This window comes from Stenella coeruleoalba (genome assembly GCF_951394435.1).
Source record: "Stenella coeruleoalba genome assembly, chromosome: 3".
Taxonomy (NCBI): domain Eukaryota; kingdom Metazoa; phylum Chordata; class Mammalia; order Artiodactyla; family Delphinidae; genus Stenella; species Stenella coeruleoalba.
In genome coordinates this window covers 42,423,934-42,442,468 of record NC_137148.1, presented here as the reverse complement: position 1 = coordinate 42,442,468, position 18,535 = coordinate 42,423,934, and the positions used below count along the sequence as shown (strand labels likewise).

The 18,535-nt window shown below is 37.4% G+C and overlaps 1 protein-coding gene across 1 annotated transcript in view; it reads right to left on the bottom strand.

Annotated features, from left to right (window-relative positions):
* Window positions 1–18,535, bottom strand: part of MTREX (Mtr4 exosome RNA helicase) — a 134,633-nt gene that overhangs the window by 89,774 nt on the left and 26,324 nt on the right. The window contains exons 6-7 of the mRNA XM_079918328.1: window positions 6,275–6,449; window positions 5,079–5,169 (exon numbers count right to left, since the gene is read on the bottom strand). Of these exons, the coding sequence (XP_079774454.1) occupies window positions 5,079–5,169; window positions 6,275–6,449 (266 nt within the window). The remainder of the gene's footprint in view (window positions 1–5,078; window positions 5,170–6,274; window positions 6,450–18,535) is intronic.

Below are 18,535 nucleotides of genomic sequence, written 5' to 3'. Positions count from 1 at the left end.
TTTCTTTCTCAAGATTGCTGTGGCTATTTGGGATCTTTTGTGTTTCAATACAAATTGTGCAATTTTCTGTTCTACTTCTGTGAAACATGCCATTGGTAGTTTGATAGGGATTGTACTGAATCTGTAGATTGCTTTGGGGAGTACAGTCATTTTCACAATGTTGACTCATACAGTCCAAGAACACAGCATATCTCTCCTTCTCTTTGTATCATCTTTAATTTCTTTCATCAGTGTCTTATAGTTTTCTGCATACAGGTCTTTTGTATCCTTAGGAAGGTTTATTCCTAGGTATTTTATTTTTGTTGCAGTGGTAAATGGGAGTGTTTCCTTAATTTCTCCTTCAGATTTTTCATCATTAGTGTATAGGCATGCAAGAGATTTCTGTGCATTAGTTTTGTACCCTGCTACTCTACCAAATTTATTGATTAGCTCTACTAGTTTTCTGGCAGCATCTTTTGGATTCTCTATGTAGAGTATCATGTCATGTGGAGAGAACGACAGTTAACTTCTTTCCGATATGGATTCCTCTTATTTTTCTTCTCTGATTGCTGTGGGTAAAACTTCCAAAACTATAAAAGTGGTGAGAGTGGGTAACCTTGTCTTGTTCCTGATATTAGAGGAAATGGTTTCAGTTTTTCACCATTGAGAATGATGTTGGCTGTGGGTTTGTCATACATGGCCTTTATTATGTTCAGGTAGGTTCCTTCTATGCCTCTCTTCTGGACAGCTTTTATCATAAATGGGTGTTGAATTTTGTCAAAAGGTTTTTCTGCATCTATTGAGATGATCATATGGATTTCATCCTTCAATTTGGTTAATATGGTGTATCACACTGACAGATTTGCATATATTGAAGAATCCTTGCATTCCTGGGATAAACCACTTGATCGTGGTGTATGATCCTTTTAATGTGCTGTTGTATTCTGTTCGCTAGCATTTTGTTGAGGATTTTGCATCTATGTTCATCAGAGACGTTGGCCTGTAGTTTTCTTTTTTTGTGACATCTTCGTCTAGTTTTGGTATCAGGGTGATGGTGGCCTCATAGAAAGAGTTTGGGACTGTTCCTCCCTCTGCTGTATTTTGGAAGACTTTGAGAAGGACAGGTGTTAGCTCTTCTCTAAGTGTTTGATAGAATTTGGCTGTGAAGCCATCTGGTCCTTGGCTTTTGTTTGTTGGAAGATTTTTAATCACAGTCTCAGTTTCAGTGCTTGTGATTGTTTATTTTTTCTATTTCTTCCTGGTTCAGTCTCAGAAGGCTGTGTTTTTCTAAGAATGTGTCCATTTCTTCCAGGTTTGCCATTTTATTGGCATACAGTTGCTTGTAGTAATCTCTCATGATCCTTTGTATTTCTGCATTGTCAGTTGTTACTTCCCCTTTTTCATTTCTAATTCTGTTAATTTGAGTCTTCTCCCTTTTTTTCTTAGTGAGTCTGGCTAATGGTTTGTCAATATTCTTTATCTTCTCAAAGAACCAGCTTTTAGTTTTATTGATCTTTGCTACTGTTTTCTTCATTTCTTTTCCATTTATTTCTGATCTTTATGATTTCTTTCCTTCAGCTAACTTCAGGGGTTTTTTCTTCTTCTTTCTCTAATTGCTTTAGGTGTAAGATTAGGTTGTCTGAGATTTTTCTTGTTTCTTGAGGTCGGATTGTATTGCTATAAACTTCCCTCTTAGAACTGCTTTTGCTGCATCCCATAGGTTTTGGGTCGCTGTATTTTCATTGTTATTTGTTTCTAGGTATTTTTTGATTTCCTCTTTGATTTCTTCAGTTATCTCTTGGTTATTTAGTAGTGCACTGTTTAGCTTCCACGTGTTTGTATTTTTTACAGATTTCTTCCTGTAACTGATAGCTACTCTCATAGTGTTGAGGTCGGAAAAAATATCTGATATGATTTCAATTTTCTTAAATTTAACAAGGCTTGATTTGTGACCCAAGATAAGATCTATCCTGGAGAATGTTCCATGAGCACAAGAGAAGAAAGTGTATTCTGTTGTTTTTGGTTGGAATGTCCTATAAATATCAATTAAGCCCATCTTAATGTATCATTTAAAGCTTGTTTCCTTATTTATTTTCATTTTGGATGATCTGTCCATTGGTGAAAGTGGGGTGTTAAAGTCCCCTACTATGATTGTGTTACTGTCGATTTCCCCTTTTATGGCTGTTAGTATTTGCCTTATGTATTGAGGTACTCCTATGTTGGGTGCATAAATATTTACAATTGTTGTATCTTCTTCTTGGATCAATCCCTTGATCATTATGTAGTGTCCTTCTTTGTCTCTTGTAATAGTCTTTATTTTAAAGTCTATTTTGTCTGATATGAGAATTGCTACTTCAGCTTTCTTTTGATTTCCATTTGCATGGAATATCTTTTTCCATCCCCTCACTTTCAGTCTGTACGTGTCCCTAGGTGTGAAGTGGGTCTCTTGTAGACAGCATATATATGGGTATTGTTTTGGTATCCATTCAGCCAATTGATGTCTTTTGGTTGGAGCATTTAAACCATTTACATTTAAGGTTATTATCAATATGTATATTCCTATTACCATTTTCTTAATTGCTTTGGGTTTGTTTTTGTAGGTCTTTTCCTGCTCTTGTGTTTCCTGCCTAGGAAATCTCCTTTAGCATTTGTTGTAAAGCTGGTTTGGTGGTCCTGCATTCTCTTAACTTTTGCCTATCTGTAAAGGTTTTAATTTCTCCATTGAATCTGAATGAGATCATTGCTGGGTAGGGTAATCTTGGCTGTAGGTTTTTCCCTTTCATCACTTTAAATATGTCCTGCCACTCCCTTCTGGCTTGCCGAGTTTCTGCTGAAAAATCAGCTGTTAACCTTATGGGGATTCCCTTGTATGTTATTTTTTCCTTGCTGCTTTTAATATTTTTACTTTGTATTTAATTTTTGATAGTTTGTTTAATATGTGTCTCAGTGTGTCTCTTTGGGTTTACCCAGATGGTAGTCTCTGTCCTTCCTGGACTTGACTATTTCCTTTCCCATGTTAGAGAAGTTTTTGACTATAATCTCTTCAAATATTTCCTCAGTTCCTTTCTTTGTCTCTTCTTCTGGGAACCCTATAATTCGAATGTTGCTGCATTTAATGTTGTCCCAGAGGTCTCTGCGACTGTCCTCAAGTCTTTTCATTCCTTTTTGTTTATTCTGCTCCCTGGCAGTTATTTCCACCATTTTATCTTCCAGCTTACTTATCCGTTCTTCTACTTCAAGTATTCTGTTATTGATTCCTTCTAGAGTATTTTTAATTTCAGTAATTGTGTTGTTCATCACTGCTTGTCTGCTGTTTCGTTCTTCTCGGTCCTTGTTGTTTCTTGTCTTTTCTCCATTCTGTTTCTGAGATTTTGGATCATCTTTACTATCATTATTCTGAATTCCTTTTCAGATAGGCTGCTTATGTTATCTTCATTTATTTGGTCTTGTAGGTTTTTACCCTACTCCTTTGTCTGTTACATATTCTTTTGCCATTTCTTTTTTTTGTTTTTTGGATGGGTGCTGCTGCATTCCTGTCTTATTGGTTGTTTGGCCTGAGATGTCCATCACTGGAGTTTGCAGGCAGTTAGATAGAACTGGTTCCTAATGCTGCGATAAGCACCTCCGGGAGGCCTCACTCAGATTGATATTCCCTGTGGTCCGAGATTCTCTGTTAGTCCAGTGGTTTGGACTTGGAGCTCCCACCACAAGAGCTCGGGCCCAACTTCTGGCCTGGGAACCAAGATCCTGCAAGCTTCATGGTGCAGTTAAAAAAAAAAAAAAAGAAGAAGAAAGGAAAAAGGAGCAGTACAATATCAAGAACATAAAAGAAAATAAAATCAGAAAGATAAAGGTATATTAGGAAAAATAAAACTATAATTGAAACAACTGCAACAAGGAGAAATAAAACCACAGCAGAAGGAAAAAAAAGGGGGGGGGGTGGACAACAAGTCAAAAGGAGAGATCACTAACAAAGTATAAAGAATAAAATAAAAGTAGAAATATAAAAGATTTATTAGGAAAAATAAAAATAGAAAAGAATCAACAGCAACGAATTAACAACGTAAAACAGAACCCCAATCTGAGAGAGGAAAAAGGAAACGAAAAGGAAAAAGCCTTGGCTATGCGGCCGCAGTTTAGGTAGGGGGTGGAACTTAGGTAGTGGCAGAGTTTAGGGTGGGGTGGGGCCTGTGCAGAAGGGGAGAGGCAGCATGTCGAAAGGAGGGCCTCTGGAGTGTCGGGTTCAGGAGTTAGGAGGTAGGGCCCTTACTGAGGGTGTGTGGGTGGGGTTTAGGCCCAGCTCGTTGGAGGGGTTCTCCAACTGCAGAAGTAGGGCCCTGGCTGGGGTTATAGTGGCGGGGCTTGGGCTCTGTGCTGTAGATGGGATGCTCCAAGGGCAGAGTATTAGGTCCAGGAGCCCAAAATGCTTCCTGGTGCCTAAGTGGACAGGGAAAGCATTGGCCCCGTTCCCTTCTGTTCTTTCACGCCCCTCCCCCACCGTCTCCCCTGGGGTCTCCCCCATTGCCACTGGACCCCTAATCGTGGGTGGGTCCTGCTGGGTGCAGGAACTCCTTCTCTCCCCCAGCCACCCCTCAGGGGTGCCATCCTAGAGGTCCGGCCTTTACTTTTGCTCCCGCTTTCCTCCCTCCCACTCCCTCAGGACCCACGTGGCTGGAGGGAGACTAGGTGGGCAGAGGATCAGGCCCGGGATCTCAACAGGTTCCTGGGGGTCCAGCTGGGCAGGGGAAACCTGGCCATGATCCCTTTTGATCCTCTGCCCTCCCAATGGTTCCCCAATTTCCCGCATTGGGTGTGGGATCCCTTTCCCTCCCCAAGCCGCCCCTCAGGGATGTCAGTCCTGTCCTGCCTCCACTTCTCCTCCCACTTCACTCCCCCCACGCCCCACATCCTACACAGTCACTGGGGTTTCCTCCTGTCCCTTAGGTGTCCATGGTCCCCCACTGGTACCTGGTAGATGCCCTAGTTGTGAGGAGATGCGAATTCCGCGTCCTCCTAGTACACCATCTTGACTCCGCCCTACCTAATGCCATTCTTAAATAAAATACATGCTCACATCTCAACAACACTACAGAATATACCTGAATCTCTCATGTAATGAATTTCATCAAATATGACCCAAGCAACTTCTCGCATAACTTCAGAACCTCTGTACAGCATACTTCTCAAAATCTAAAGAAAAAGGAGAAGATTTAGCAGGATTCTGACATACCAAAAGCTCTTCTATCTAACAAGAAATTTTGGATATTCTTTTTTAATGGAAAGATTAAAATAATTTTAGGGAGATACATCTCTCTAAAATACATAATATTCCTTCCCTAAATCCAAAATAAATGACTTCTCAAGTAAGTAATCAGATATAATCCATGGAAACAATTATCATCTCCATATCCATATATCCTGAATAAGAAGCCACTTCCTTGCATGTACAGCACTTAACCCAAGACCTACACTTGCTAGAATACGAGAATAACTTGAAGTTATCTTCTATCTAACACAATGGATCTTATACTGTTACCATTTTTTCTACCTCATCTTACCAGTATGAATACTTTCTAACAACCGTTATTCTGATTTCTGAGTTAAATACATCTTCCACGGATGGAAGAAAGTTTTGAGAATGGAAAATAAACTTACTTTAGGCACCAAGATGAAAAGTGAGCAATGCTTTTGGGTAACTCTAAAAGCCAGAAGCTAATTTACACTCTCTAGTGTACCATGTCTTTGTAGAATGCAATGATATAATTCAAGCATGTACAAAAATACTTAGTAAAGACAGCTAATAGTGTCCAAAATGTAAGATGTTACAAAGATGCAAAACTTAACTGTGATTATGGAAAGAAGCTAAACATAACTGGGTGTTTTAAAAAGTTAGTTATCTATTTGTATCAACACTCAGATACAGAAGAAAAAAAATCACACAGAACAAGGAGCCACTACATATTCGAAACTATGTACTGAAATCCTTGAAATTATATAAAACCATCAAATTATTTTCAAGTCACTGATAATACACCTTTAAAAATATTTTGTGAAGAAAAAACTGCATCTATATTATGACAAATAACAGAAATATTGGTAATTTACAACTAAATTCAATTACTAGAACTTGTTTTAAGATGAACTCTATCCCTTTCAAGTAAATCTACTCAGACAGCAAAATGTTACATTTTTATTGATACAGAGCAAGTAATAAAACATTATCTGTTTTAACTGAATAACCACATTAATTAAAAGGAAAATTAATTTAATTAAATTGAGACACCATATAAATTACCTCTGTGGTCATAACAAGACAAGATGCTGTAGGATTAATAGTAACATCTCCAGTCATCAGACCAACATCTTGAAATTCTTCATACATTTCACGGTATTTCTGGTTACTCAGGGCCTTAATTGGGCTAGTAAATATTACACGCTGTTTTTCCCTTAAGGCCAATGCAATGGCATATCTAAAAATGTGAAAACAAATAAGAATAAAGAATTTACAAAACCATACTTCTTTAGAAGTATGTGATTTAAAAAATTCTATTCATATATAGTGTCCAAACTTTCCCTAATTACGTATCTTAGATAGACTTTGCAGAATATTAATGTCTTATTCTATTTACTTTCAACAAACTATAATAATAGTAATAACGATGATAAATGTGAAGAATAGTGGTCTAAATGAATAAGAACGTTTTAAACTCTGGTCTCTTGGAGTTAATGTAACTTAATTACTAATACCAATGGATTACTAATGGTTATTACCCTATTTCTTGGAAGTAAAACTCATTTGTTTCTCTAGATGGGCCTCCAAAAGTTTACAGAGCCTCTGCCTGTCAATTTATACATACACAGAGTATAAATACTTAGGAAACACTGGAAAATGAGTTTGAGTTTCACAAATAAGTTAATGCATATGTATTCTCTCCCCACATGTATTAGTTATCAAGTCTGTCCTTTGTTTGTTTGTTAGTTTAAATAAACAGCTCTGACCTTTTTTTGGTCGGCAAACCTTTTCTTTTTTAAAGACTTATTTATTATTTAAATTTTTAATTTTATTTTTGGCCGTGTTGGGTCTTAGTTGCAGCAAGCAGGATCTTCACTGAGGTGTGTGGGCTTCTCTCTAGTTATGGTGTGTGGATTTTCCCTTCTCTAGTTGTGGCGTGGAGGCTCCAGGGCACATGGGTTCCAGAGTGCACAGGCCCTGTAGTTTGCGGCACACAGGCTCTAGTTGAGGTGCATAAACTTGGTAGTTGTGGCATGCAGGCTCAGTTGCCCTGTGGCATGTGGGATCTTAGTTCCCTGACCTGGGATCGAACCCACGTCCCCTGCATTGTAAGGTGGATTCTTTACCAGTGGACCACCAGGGAAGTCCCATCAAGTCTGTCCTTGACTGGAAATTAAGGCAGGTTCCAATAGTTCTTCTGCAGAGATTAATAGAATACAATATAGTTTTTCCTTTTTGAAGAAAATTCAGCAGAGTTAAGTATTTAAAAATAGATCATGAAATCAGGACTAAACTTAGCAGCATGGTAGATCCTCCTTACTTAAGATACAGTTCCTATCCACAACAGGCTTATAACCTATTTGGGGAAATAAAAATATGGGATTTCCCTGGTGGCACAGTGGTTGGGAATCTGCCTGCCATTGCAGGGGATACAGGTTCTATCCCTGGCCCGGGAGGATCCCAGAGGCCGCGGAGTAGCTAGGCCTGTGTGCCACAGCTGCTGAGCCTGTGCTCTGGAGCCCATGAGCCACAACTGCTGAGCCATGTGCCACAGCTGCTAAAGCCCACGTGCCTAGAGCCCATGCTCTGCAACAAGAGAGGCCAACACAGTGAGAAGCCTGCACACCTCAATGAGGAGTAACCCCCACTCGCCACAACTGGAGAAGGCCCGCGCGTGCAGCAACAAAGACCCAATGCAGCCAAAAATAAATAAATAAAAATAAATTAATTACTTACAAAAAAATTTATCCCAACCACGCCCCCAGTGAAATAAACAATAAAAAAATTAAAAGTTGTCCAAACGTGATCAAATATGAATAGTAAGAGACATACATGAAAGAGAAAAGAATATACAGATGCTACAAAAAATTAGAAGATATAAGAAGAAACAGGAAAGTGATCAATACTTAAGAAAAAGAAGCAGTCACAAGAAACTGAGTGGGCCCAGATGTTGGACTTAGCAGACAAAGACTTCAAAAAAGCTGTAACAGGGCTTCCCTGGTGGCGCAGTGGTTGAGAGTCCGCCTGCCGATGCAGGGGACGTGGGTTCGTGCCCTGGTCCGGGAAGATCCCACATGCTGCGGAGCGGCTGGGCCCGTGGGCCATGGCCGCTAAGCCTGCGCGTCCGGAGCCTGTGCTCCACAACGGGAGAGGCCACAACAGTGAGAGGCCCGCGTACCGCAAAAACAAAAAAGCTATAACAAACATGTCCAAAAAATGTAAGGAAACCATGTTCTAAGAATTAAAGGAAATAGGACAATGATTCAACAAATAGGAAATCTCAACAGACACCTGAAACTATAAAAACATAACCAAATGAAAACTCTACAGATGAACAGTACAATAATTGAAATGAAAAATCCACTAGGTGGCTCAAGAGCAGATCTGAGATGGCAGAAGAAAGTATCTAAATATGAAGATAGATCAACAGAAATTATCAAATCTAAAGAGAGAAATAGAAGAAAAATAAACAGACACTCAAAGATCTATGCGACAACCTCAAGTGTCCAAACATAAGTTCCAAACTGAGAAAGACGCAAGATAAATATTTGAAAAAATAACAATAAAAAAACTTCCTAGATTTGTTTTAAAAAACATTATAGATACCACAAGCACAATGAACCCAAGCAGGAAAAACTTTGGAATCACACCTAGAAACACACCTAGAAACTTTCAGAGTCAAACTGCTGAAAGTGTTCAAAGCAGCAAGAGAAAAACAACTCAAAACATACACGAGAATACCATCATAATTAAGGCTTACTTCTGATGGGAAATAATGCAGTAGAATGAAACAATGTCAGCCAAATGAGTATCCAATATTGAAAGAAAAAAAATGTCAACCAAGAATTACATATTCAGTGACATTATCCTTTCAAAAATAAAAGCAAAATAAAGACATTTACAAATAAAAACTGAGTAAATTTACTGCTAACACATCAACCCCAGAAGAAATATTCTTAAAAAATTCTTTAACTCGAATACAGAGAAAAGAATAGAGTTCTAAAAATGATAGATATGTGGGTAAATACAAGACTGTATAGGGTTTGTGCTTCTCTTTTATTCAATTAATATTTTTAAAAACATAAGACTGTTTAAAGCAAAAACATTATTTTAACATTGCATTACACTGGATTTATAACATATAGTTGAAATATATGTGACAAAAATAGCAGAAAAAAAGGAGGAAGAAATATTAGAGCAAGGTAACAATATTTTACAGAAATTGTGGCTGTAATTTAGTTAAAAATGTATACTGTAAGCCCTTGAGTAATCACTAAAAACATAACTCAAAGCTAAAAAAAAAAATCAACAGAGGAATTAAAATAGTATACTAAAAAATGTTTGTTAAATATAATAGAAGCCTGTTAAGACATGAGACACATTACTGAAAAACAACAAAATCAACCACATCAATCATTAAATCAAATTATTAAAATCATAAAGTATCTTCTCCAACCACAAAGAAATTAAATTAGAAACCAAAACAGAAAGGTGTATGGAAAATCACCAAATGCTTGAAAAGTAAACATAAGAGGAAACCAAGAGAAACTAAAAAATGAATTGAATTAAAAATAAAATGTAACTACCAAAATTTATGGGATGCATGTAAAGCAGTACTAAGAGAGAAAATTATAGTTTTAAACACATTAGACAGGAAGAATAATGTAAAATCAATCTAATTCCACTTTAAGTAATTCCTTGATAGACACAGATTACCAAAACTGACTCAAGAAGAAAGCAAACTGAGTTAGGAATTAAAAAATCTTCCCATGAAGAAAAGCCTAGGTGGTTTAGATGGCTTCATTAGTAAATTCTGTCAAACATTTAAAGAGAAAATACCAAAACTACACAAATCTTTTCAGAAGACAGACCAGGAGGGAACGCTTCCCAACTTATATTATCAGGTCAGTATTAACATGGTATCAAACCTAGACAATGACCTTGTAAGAAAAGAAAATTACACACCAAAATCCCTCATGAAGATAAGATTCAAAGATATTCCAGAACAAAATATGCGCAAACTGAAACTGGCAACATCATATAAGATGATCATCTGCCATAAACAACCAGGTTTATTTCAGAAATATAAGGATGGTTTAACAAAAAACGGATGTAATATACCACATTAACAGAGTAAAAAGCAAATACCATATCCTTGCCTCTACAGATGGAAAAAAGATTTGATAAAATACAATGCTTCTTTTTTAATCCTCAATACACTTATTTTTCCCAGCTTTATTGAGATATAATTGACATGTACCATTGTGTAAGTTTAAACTATATACTGTAAGATTTGTTACCCATATATATTGTGAAATGATTACCATAATAAGGTTAATTAACGTCTCCATCACCTAATTACCTTTGGTTTTTTTCTGGTAAAAACATTTAAGATCTACTCTCTTAGCAACTTTCAAGTGTATAACACAGTATTTTTAAAGATAATAACCATGCTCTAAATTAGATTCCCAAAACTTACTCATTTTGTAACTGGAAGTTTGTCTCCTTTTATCAATATCTTCCTACTTCCTCCACCCCGTCCACCCCAGACCCTGGCAACCATCATTGAAACTCCGTTTCAATGCGTTCAGCTTTTTTAGATTCCACGTGAAAAGTGAGATCACACAGTCTTTGTCTTTCTCTGACTTATTTGACTTATAATGCTCTCAAGGTCCATTCATGCTGTCACAAATAGCAGGATTTCCTTTTTTGATGGCTAAATAATTTTCCATTGTGATCGACAGTGTGTGTGTATATGGATACAGACAGACAGATATCACATTTTCTTTATCCACTCATCTGTTGATGGACATAAGTTGTTTCCTTGTCTTGGGTATTGTGAATAATAGGAATGCAGATATCTCTTTGAGATACTAATTTCATTTCCTTTAGATATATATCCAGAAGTGGGACTGTTGGATTATACTCTTATTTCTAATTTTTTGAGAAACCTCCACACTGCTTTCCATAGTGACTGTACCAATTTACATTCCCACAACAGTGCACAAAGGTTCCCTGTTCTTCATATCCTTGCCAACACTTGTTATCTCTCGTCTTTTCGATAATAGCCATTCAAATAGGTGTTTTAAAATTTTTTTCATTTATTCCCAACTAAGAATAGAAACTTCCTCAAAAAATATATATATATATGAGAAAATATTTGTGATATTGGGATAGGCAAAAATGTCTTACGTACTGACATCAAAAGCATAATCAATCCATAAAAGAAAAAACTGAGCTGAACATCAAAATAAAAATCTTTCGTTCTACAAAAGATACCATTAAGATAGTTTAAAGAATTATTTATGATGCAGTAAGACCAACATCTCAATTGTAAAAATCAGCGAAAGACTGAAATAGATATTTAAGATAAGCACAGGAAATTGATACTTAACATTTTTAGTCATCGCAGAAATTCAAAACCACTATGAGACATTACTATATACCCACTAAAATAGGTATGATCAAAAAAAGATAATGACAAGAGGTGGTAAGGACACAGAGAAACTGGCACCCTCATCCATTATCGGTAGGAACACAAAATGGTACAGCCACTTTGGAAAACAGTCTGGCAATTTACTGAACAGGTAAATATATATTTGCCATAAAACCCAGCAATTACAGGTACTACCCAAGAGAAATAAAAACATGTCCACACACAGACTTGTACATGAATGATCAGAACTACTCACAATGGTCAAAAACACAAAACAACTCAAATGTCTATCAACTGAATAGGTAAATAAAATGTCAGGTATCCATAAAATGTAATACTACTTATAAATAAAAAGAAATGAACTAGTGATATATACAACATGAATGAACCTCAAAAATGTTATTCTAAACAGGGGAAAAAAAAACCCACAAAAGACTCCACATTACATGATTTCATTTACATGAAACTTCTAGAAAAGGCAAAACTGTTTAGACAAAGCTGATGAGTGTTTGTCTAGGGTTGGAGGTGGGAGTAGGTTGAAAGCAAACACACGTAACAAAACCGTATGTATGGAAGTGTAAAACTGGAGAGGGTTGCACAACTGTACAAATTTATTAAAACTCACTGAACTGTATACTTTAAATGGGTGAATTTAATAATATTTAAATTACATACTAATAAAGCTTTTAAAAAAGGCTTTGCATAAAATAAAAAAAACACCAGGGTCAGAAAACTACTCAATTACATAGATAATCTGGTACCAAAATGTTAACCCTAGCACCAGATTTATAAATAAAATATTACACTTGCTACAGTTACCAGCTAAAGCTGGAGTTTACCTTAAGTCCTTGAATCCCTAGGGGAAATCTTTATCTGAGATCCATGAACCACTCCCTGAAATTATAAAATATGGTATGTACATACAAATATATACCTCATCACATTTTTTATTGAGGTAAAATTCATACAACATAAAATTAACCATTTTAAAGTGTACAATTCAGTGGCATTTAGTACATTCACTATGTTGTGCAACCACCACCTCTACCTGATTCTGAAACATAATTCTCATCCTTCCAAAAACCCCATACCCATTAGGCAGTTACTTTTTGCTCCTCTCCTCTCAACATCCCCTGGCCTCCACCAATCTTTCTGTCTCTAGGAATTTACCTGAGATATTTCACATAAATGAAGTCATACGGGATATTTCACACAAATGGAATCACACCTACTGAGTCTGGCTTCTTTTACTCAGCATGTTTCTGAGGTTCACCCACACTGTAGCATGTATCAGTACTTCACTGCTGTTACAGCTGGGTAATATTTCATTGTACAGATAAACCAGATTTATTTATCTATTCATCAACTGATGGACTTCTGGGTTGTTTCTACCTTTTCACTACTGTGAATAGTGCTGCTATGAACATTCATGTATAAGTATCTGTGTATCTGTTTTCAATTCTTTGGAGTAGTATACCTAGGAGTGGAACTGCTGAGTCATATAGTAATTCTACATTTAACTTTTTGAATAAGTACCAGACTGGTTTCCACAGCAGTCCTCACCAGGTTTTCAAAGGTGTCTATAAACCTGGTGAATTTCTTAAACATCTCTTTATGTTCTCCTAACCCAGAGTATGAGAGCAGGTTTCAGCATATACATGAAAATTTCCCATACTGAAAATTAGTCTGCTTTTGTAGGAAAAATGAAAGCAAAGTTACACTAATGCCCAGAATCTTAATGACTATATATGTTGCCTTTAAATGGATAATGCACCAAACTACTGTACACTTTTCTAAGTGAGATAAAATAACTGAACTAAAAATAGTCAAACCTCTTCTATATTTGTGCCTTAGGAGGAAACTAACTTCTGACTTCAGCACCTTCTGAAAAGTGGACCAATAAAAGAATTAGTCCTACTCCACTGGATAGAACTAAGGCAGTACCTGACCATAATGTGTCTGAATCTCGGAAACAGATCAAGACTAATCTGCAATTGGCTGATGCCATTAGAATGAAAATCTAAGATCCAAAGCTTCACTTGTCTAACTCCCCTGCAAAGAGAAAAATTTTGAGTTACACCTAAGCCAAGGCCTGGAAAGACTAATATACAATAACTAGATAGGCCCTGACTATCCCAAAGGACAATATTCCAGAACTCATGAAATATATCCACCATTATTCCAAGGTAAAGGTAATGATGAATAGGGAGACTGGAGCCATTTTTAAGTTTCCTTCCTCTATGATCTTCTTTACTCTTTAGGTGGTCACTGTTAAGAATACCTAATTCAGGGCTTCCCTGGTGGTGCAGTGGTTGAGAATCTGCCTGCCAATGCAGGGGACATGGGTTCGAACCCTGGTCTGGGAAGATCCCACATGCCATGGAGCAACTAGGCCCGTGAGCCACAACTACTGAGCCTGTGCGTCTGGAGCCTGTGCTCCGCAACAGGAGAGGCCGCAATAGTGAGAGGCCCGTGCACCGCGATGAAGAGTGACCCCCGCTCGCCACAACTAGAGAAAACCCTCGCACAGAAACAAAGACCCAACATAGCCAAAAAAAAAAAAAAAAAAAAAAAAAAAGAATACCTAATTCAGCTGCTCAATAGGAAAGCTGTAATTTCTCCATAATGAAGAAATAAAATATATTATAAATTATTAATAGTTAACCTGCAAACTCAAATTGATTTTCGAAAAGATGCCAAGACTGGGGGGAAAAAAATAGTCTTTCAACAAATTCTGAGACAACTTGATATCCATATGCAAAACAATGAAGTTGGACCTACAAAAATAAAAAGCCCTCAAAATGGATCAAAGAACTAATATAATAGCTAAAATTACAAAACTCTTAGAAGAAAATATAGGTGTAAATCTTTGCGACCTTGATTAGGCAACGGTTTCTTATAAATGACACAAGCAACAAAAGAAAACAGATGAACTGCACTTCGTCAAATTAAAGACATCTGTACCTGAAAGAACACTCAAGAAAGTGAAAAGATGACCTACAGAATGAGAGAAAAATTTTGAAAATCATGTATCTGACAAGGAACTAGTATCAGAATACAAAACAACTATCAGAATTCAACAAGACAACCCAATGAACAAGTAAAAAAAGACTTAAGCAGACGTATCTCCAAAGACATAAAAAGGCCAAAGAGCACATTAAAAAATGTTCAATATCATCAGTCATTAAGGAAGTGCAAATCAAAACCACAATGAGATATCACCTCACACCTGACAGAATGGCTATCATCAAAGAGGCAAGAAACAAGTGCTGGTGAGGATGAGGACAAAAGGGAACCCTTGTGCCCAAGTGCCCATCAAGAAATGAATGGATAAATAAGATGTGGTATATGCATATACAATGGAATATTACTAAACCATAAAAAATGAAATCTTGCCATTTGCAACAACACAGATGGACCTAGAGGGTACTATGCTAAATGAAATAAGTCAGACAGAGAAAGACAAATACTGTATGATTTCACTTGTATGTGGAATCTAAAAAACAAAACAAATGAACACACACAACAAAACAGAAACAGTTATAGAAACAGAAAACCAACAGGTAGTCACCAGAGGGGAGGGTGGTGAGGGGAGGAAAGAAATAGGTAAGGGAGATTAAGAGGTAAAAACTTCCAGTTGCAAAATAAATGAGTCATGGAAATGAAACATACAGTATGGGGAATACAGTCTAATAACTACGTAATATCTTTTTATGGTGACATACTGTAACCAGACTTATTGTGGTGACCATTTTGAAATGTATCGAATTATCAAATCACTGTGCTGCGTAATAGGAACTAACATAGTGTTACAGGTCAATTACACTTCAAAATAAACAGAGAAAAAGAGATCAGATCTACAGTTACCACAAGTTGGGGTGGGGGTGGGGATTGGGATGAAGATGGTCAAAAGGTAGAAACTTCCAGTTATAAGTAATAGGGATGTAATGTACAATACAATAAATATAATTAACACTGCTGAAGATTACATTAAAAAGTTGTTAAAAGAGTAAATCCTAAGAGTTCTTTCTCATCACACAATAAACAATATTTCTTTAATTCTGTATCTATATGAAACGATGGATGTTCACCAAACTTATTATGATAATCATTTTATGATGCATGTAAGTCAAATCATTATGCTGCAAACCTTAAACTTACACTATGCTATATGTCAACTCCATCTCAATAAAACTGGAAAAAAAATAATAAACTTCACATGATCAGAATCTAGAAACAATGTACCTAATATAGGATTATACTAATACCCACAGAAACTTAATCTTGTCTAGAAATAAGTAACATCATTGCTTTTTATCTTTCTGGAATTCTTTTCAGAAACCTAATTAGTTCACCTTTAAAAATGTTTTACATTATTCTAACTTGTATTATGCTGAAAATCCACATTAAAAAGTTTTTACTTAAAACAATCATAAAATAAATTTACTGTATAATCAATTTTAAAAAAAGGTAGTAACAAGTGTTGGCAAGGATATGGAGAAATTGAAGCCCTCATAAAATGACGGTGGGAAAATAAAATGATGCAGCTGCTGTGGAAAACAGTTTGCTGGTTCCTCAAAAAGTTAAACATGGAATTCAACATGACCCAGTAATTCCATTCCTAGGTATATACTGAAGAGAAGTAAAACCATGTGTTCAAACAAAAACTTGTACATAATTGTTTCCAACAGCATCATTCATAATAGCCAAAGAACTGCAAATACTCATATATCCCATAAATTGATGAATGGATGAACAAAATGTGGTATATTAATACTACACAATTAATCAGCCATAAAATATTAATCAGTCATAAAATACAATTCAACCTGGATGTATACTACAACACGGATGAACCTTAATATCATTATGCTTAGTGAAATAAAACAGAAAACAAAAGGTCACATACTGTATGATTCTATTTATACAAAATGCCCAGAAAAGGTAAAGTCATACAGAAAGCAGACTGGGGGCTGAAAGGAACTGGGTCTAAGGAAATGCGGAATGACTGATTAATGTGTACATGGTTTCTTTTTGCCATGGTGAAGTTGTTTGCGAACTAGAGAGTAGTGACAGCAGCACACATGAAGGAAAAAAAGTTAACCCACAAAAGCCTATCTACAACAGATTGCATTAATCCCATCCACGTGAAAGAGCACAATCCACTTTCAGAATGGCCCAGTTCCTCTCAAACTTTAATGGACATATGAATCACCTGGTGATCTTGTTAAATGCAGATTATGATTCAGTAGTTTTGGGGTGGGTCCTGAGATTCTGCCTAATAAGTCTGTAGGTGATACTCATGTATCTGGTGCAGGACCATACTTTGAGTAGCAAGACTCCAGAACTGTGGTCTTTAAATACAGTTTAGAAGAAAAGATACCTATCAAAAAATTTAAAACACAAGCAATATATGTGTATTTATTTACAAAATTAGATAACTACTGTAGTAATAGAGAACACACATTAAAAATAATGTAGAAAATACTTACTTCCAGCACAGACTAACAAGGACTGGCTTTACCTATCCACCTGAAACAACTACAAAACATGACAAAATATATGAAACAATGATTTCAGACACTGAATAAAAGCACAGTAATCCTTGAGAAAGTGGAAGCAAACTAGGTAATTCCAGATTACTGTCCACAGAGTTTCCAAGTCACAGTTCCAGGATATGGAATCTGGAGGTTTCCCTAAGTTAAGCAGACAGAGGTGGGAGCCTGGGGAGGCCATGGCAGCTACACTGCAGTGGAAAATAACCAGAGAGGAGAGAGCTGGACAGAGGGAAAGCTCTGAACATCTGCTGAGCACTCCTGTGTTTTCAAGTAAGTAATAATCAGTGAATAAGTGTTAGGAAACAACTGAAAGCCAGGGGGAAACCAACCAAATGAAGCAGAGCCAAAAATAACCAGATCTTCACAGGGCTGGGAGTTGTTCAGGTTCCCATTGGTCATGGTGGAAAAATTCATAATTCACAAGATACTGGCTAGAATACCAAGAAATATATTAAATAGTGGAGAAAATTAGCCGTAGATTGTATGCTACTCTAGCCCTGCCTAAAATCATCATAAACACAAGCCCTGAAAGGATTACATTTTTTTCCAAGAAATTATACCCCAGAAAAAAGCTGAAGATGTTAATAGAAAGGGACATTCAAGATGGCAGAAGAGTAAGACGTGAAGAACACCTTCCTCCCCACAAATACATCAGATATACATCTACATGTGGAACAACTCCTACAGAAACCTACTGAACACTGGCAGACGACCTCAGACCTCCCAAAAGGCAAGAAACTCCCCACGGACCTGGGTAGGGCAAAAGAAAAAACAGAGACAAAAAGAATAGGGGGCTTCCCTGGTGGCGCACTGGTTGAGAGTCCGCCTGCCGATGCAGGGGACACGGGTTCGTGCCCTGGTCTGGGAGGATCCCACATGCCACGGAGCGGCTGGGCCCGTGAGCCGTGGCCGCTGAGCCTGCGCATCTGGTGCCTGTGCTCTGCAACAGGAGAGGCCACAACAGTGAGAGGCCCGCGTACCACAAAGAAAAAACAAAAAACAAAAAGAATAGGGACAGGACCTGCACTAGTGGGAGGGAGCTGTGAAGGAGGAAAAGTTTCCTCACACTAGGAGGCCCCTTCACTGGCAGAGACCGGGGGTGGATGGGGGGAGGTTTGGAGCCACAGAGGAGAGTGCAGCAACGGGTGCAGAGGGCAGCGGAGAGATGACTGAAGAGGATCAGTGCTGACCAGCACTCACCAGCCTGAGAGGCTTCTCTCCTCACCCGCTGGGGTGGACGGGGGCTGGGAGCTGAGGCTCTGGCATCAGAGGTCAGATCCCAGGGAGAGGACTGGGGTTGGCTGCGTGAACACAGCCTGAAGGGGGCTA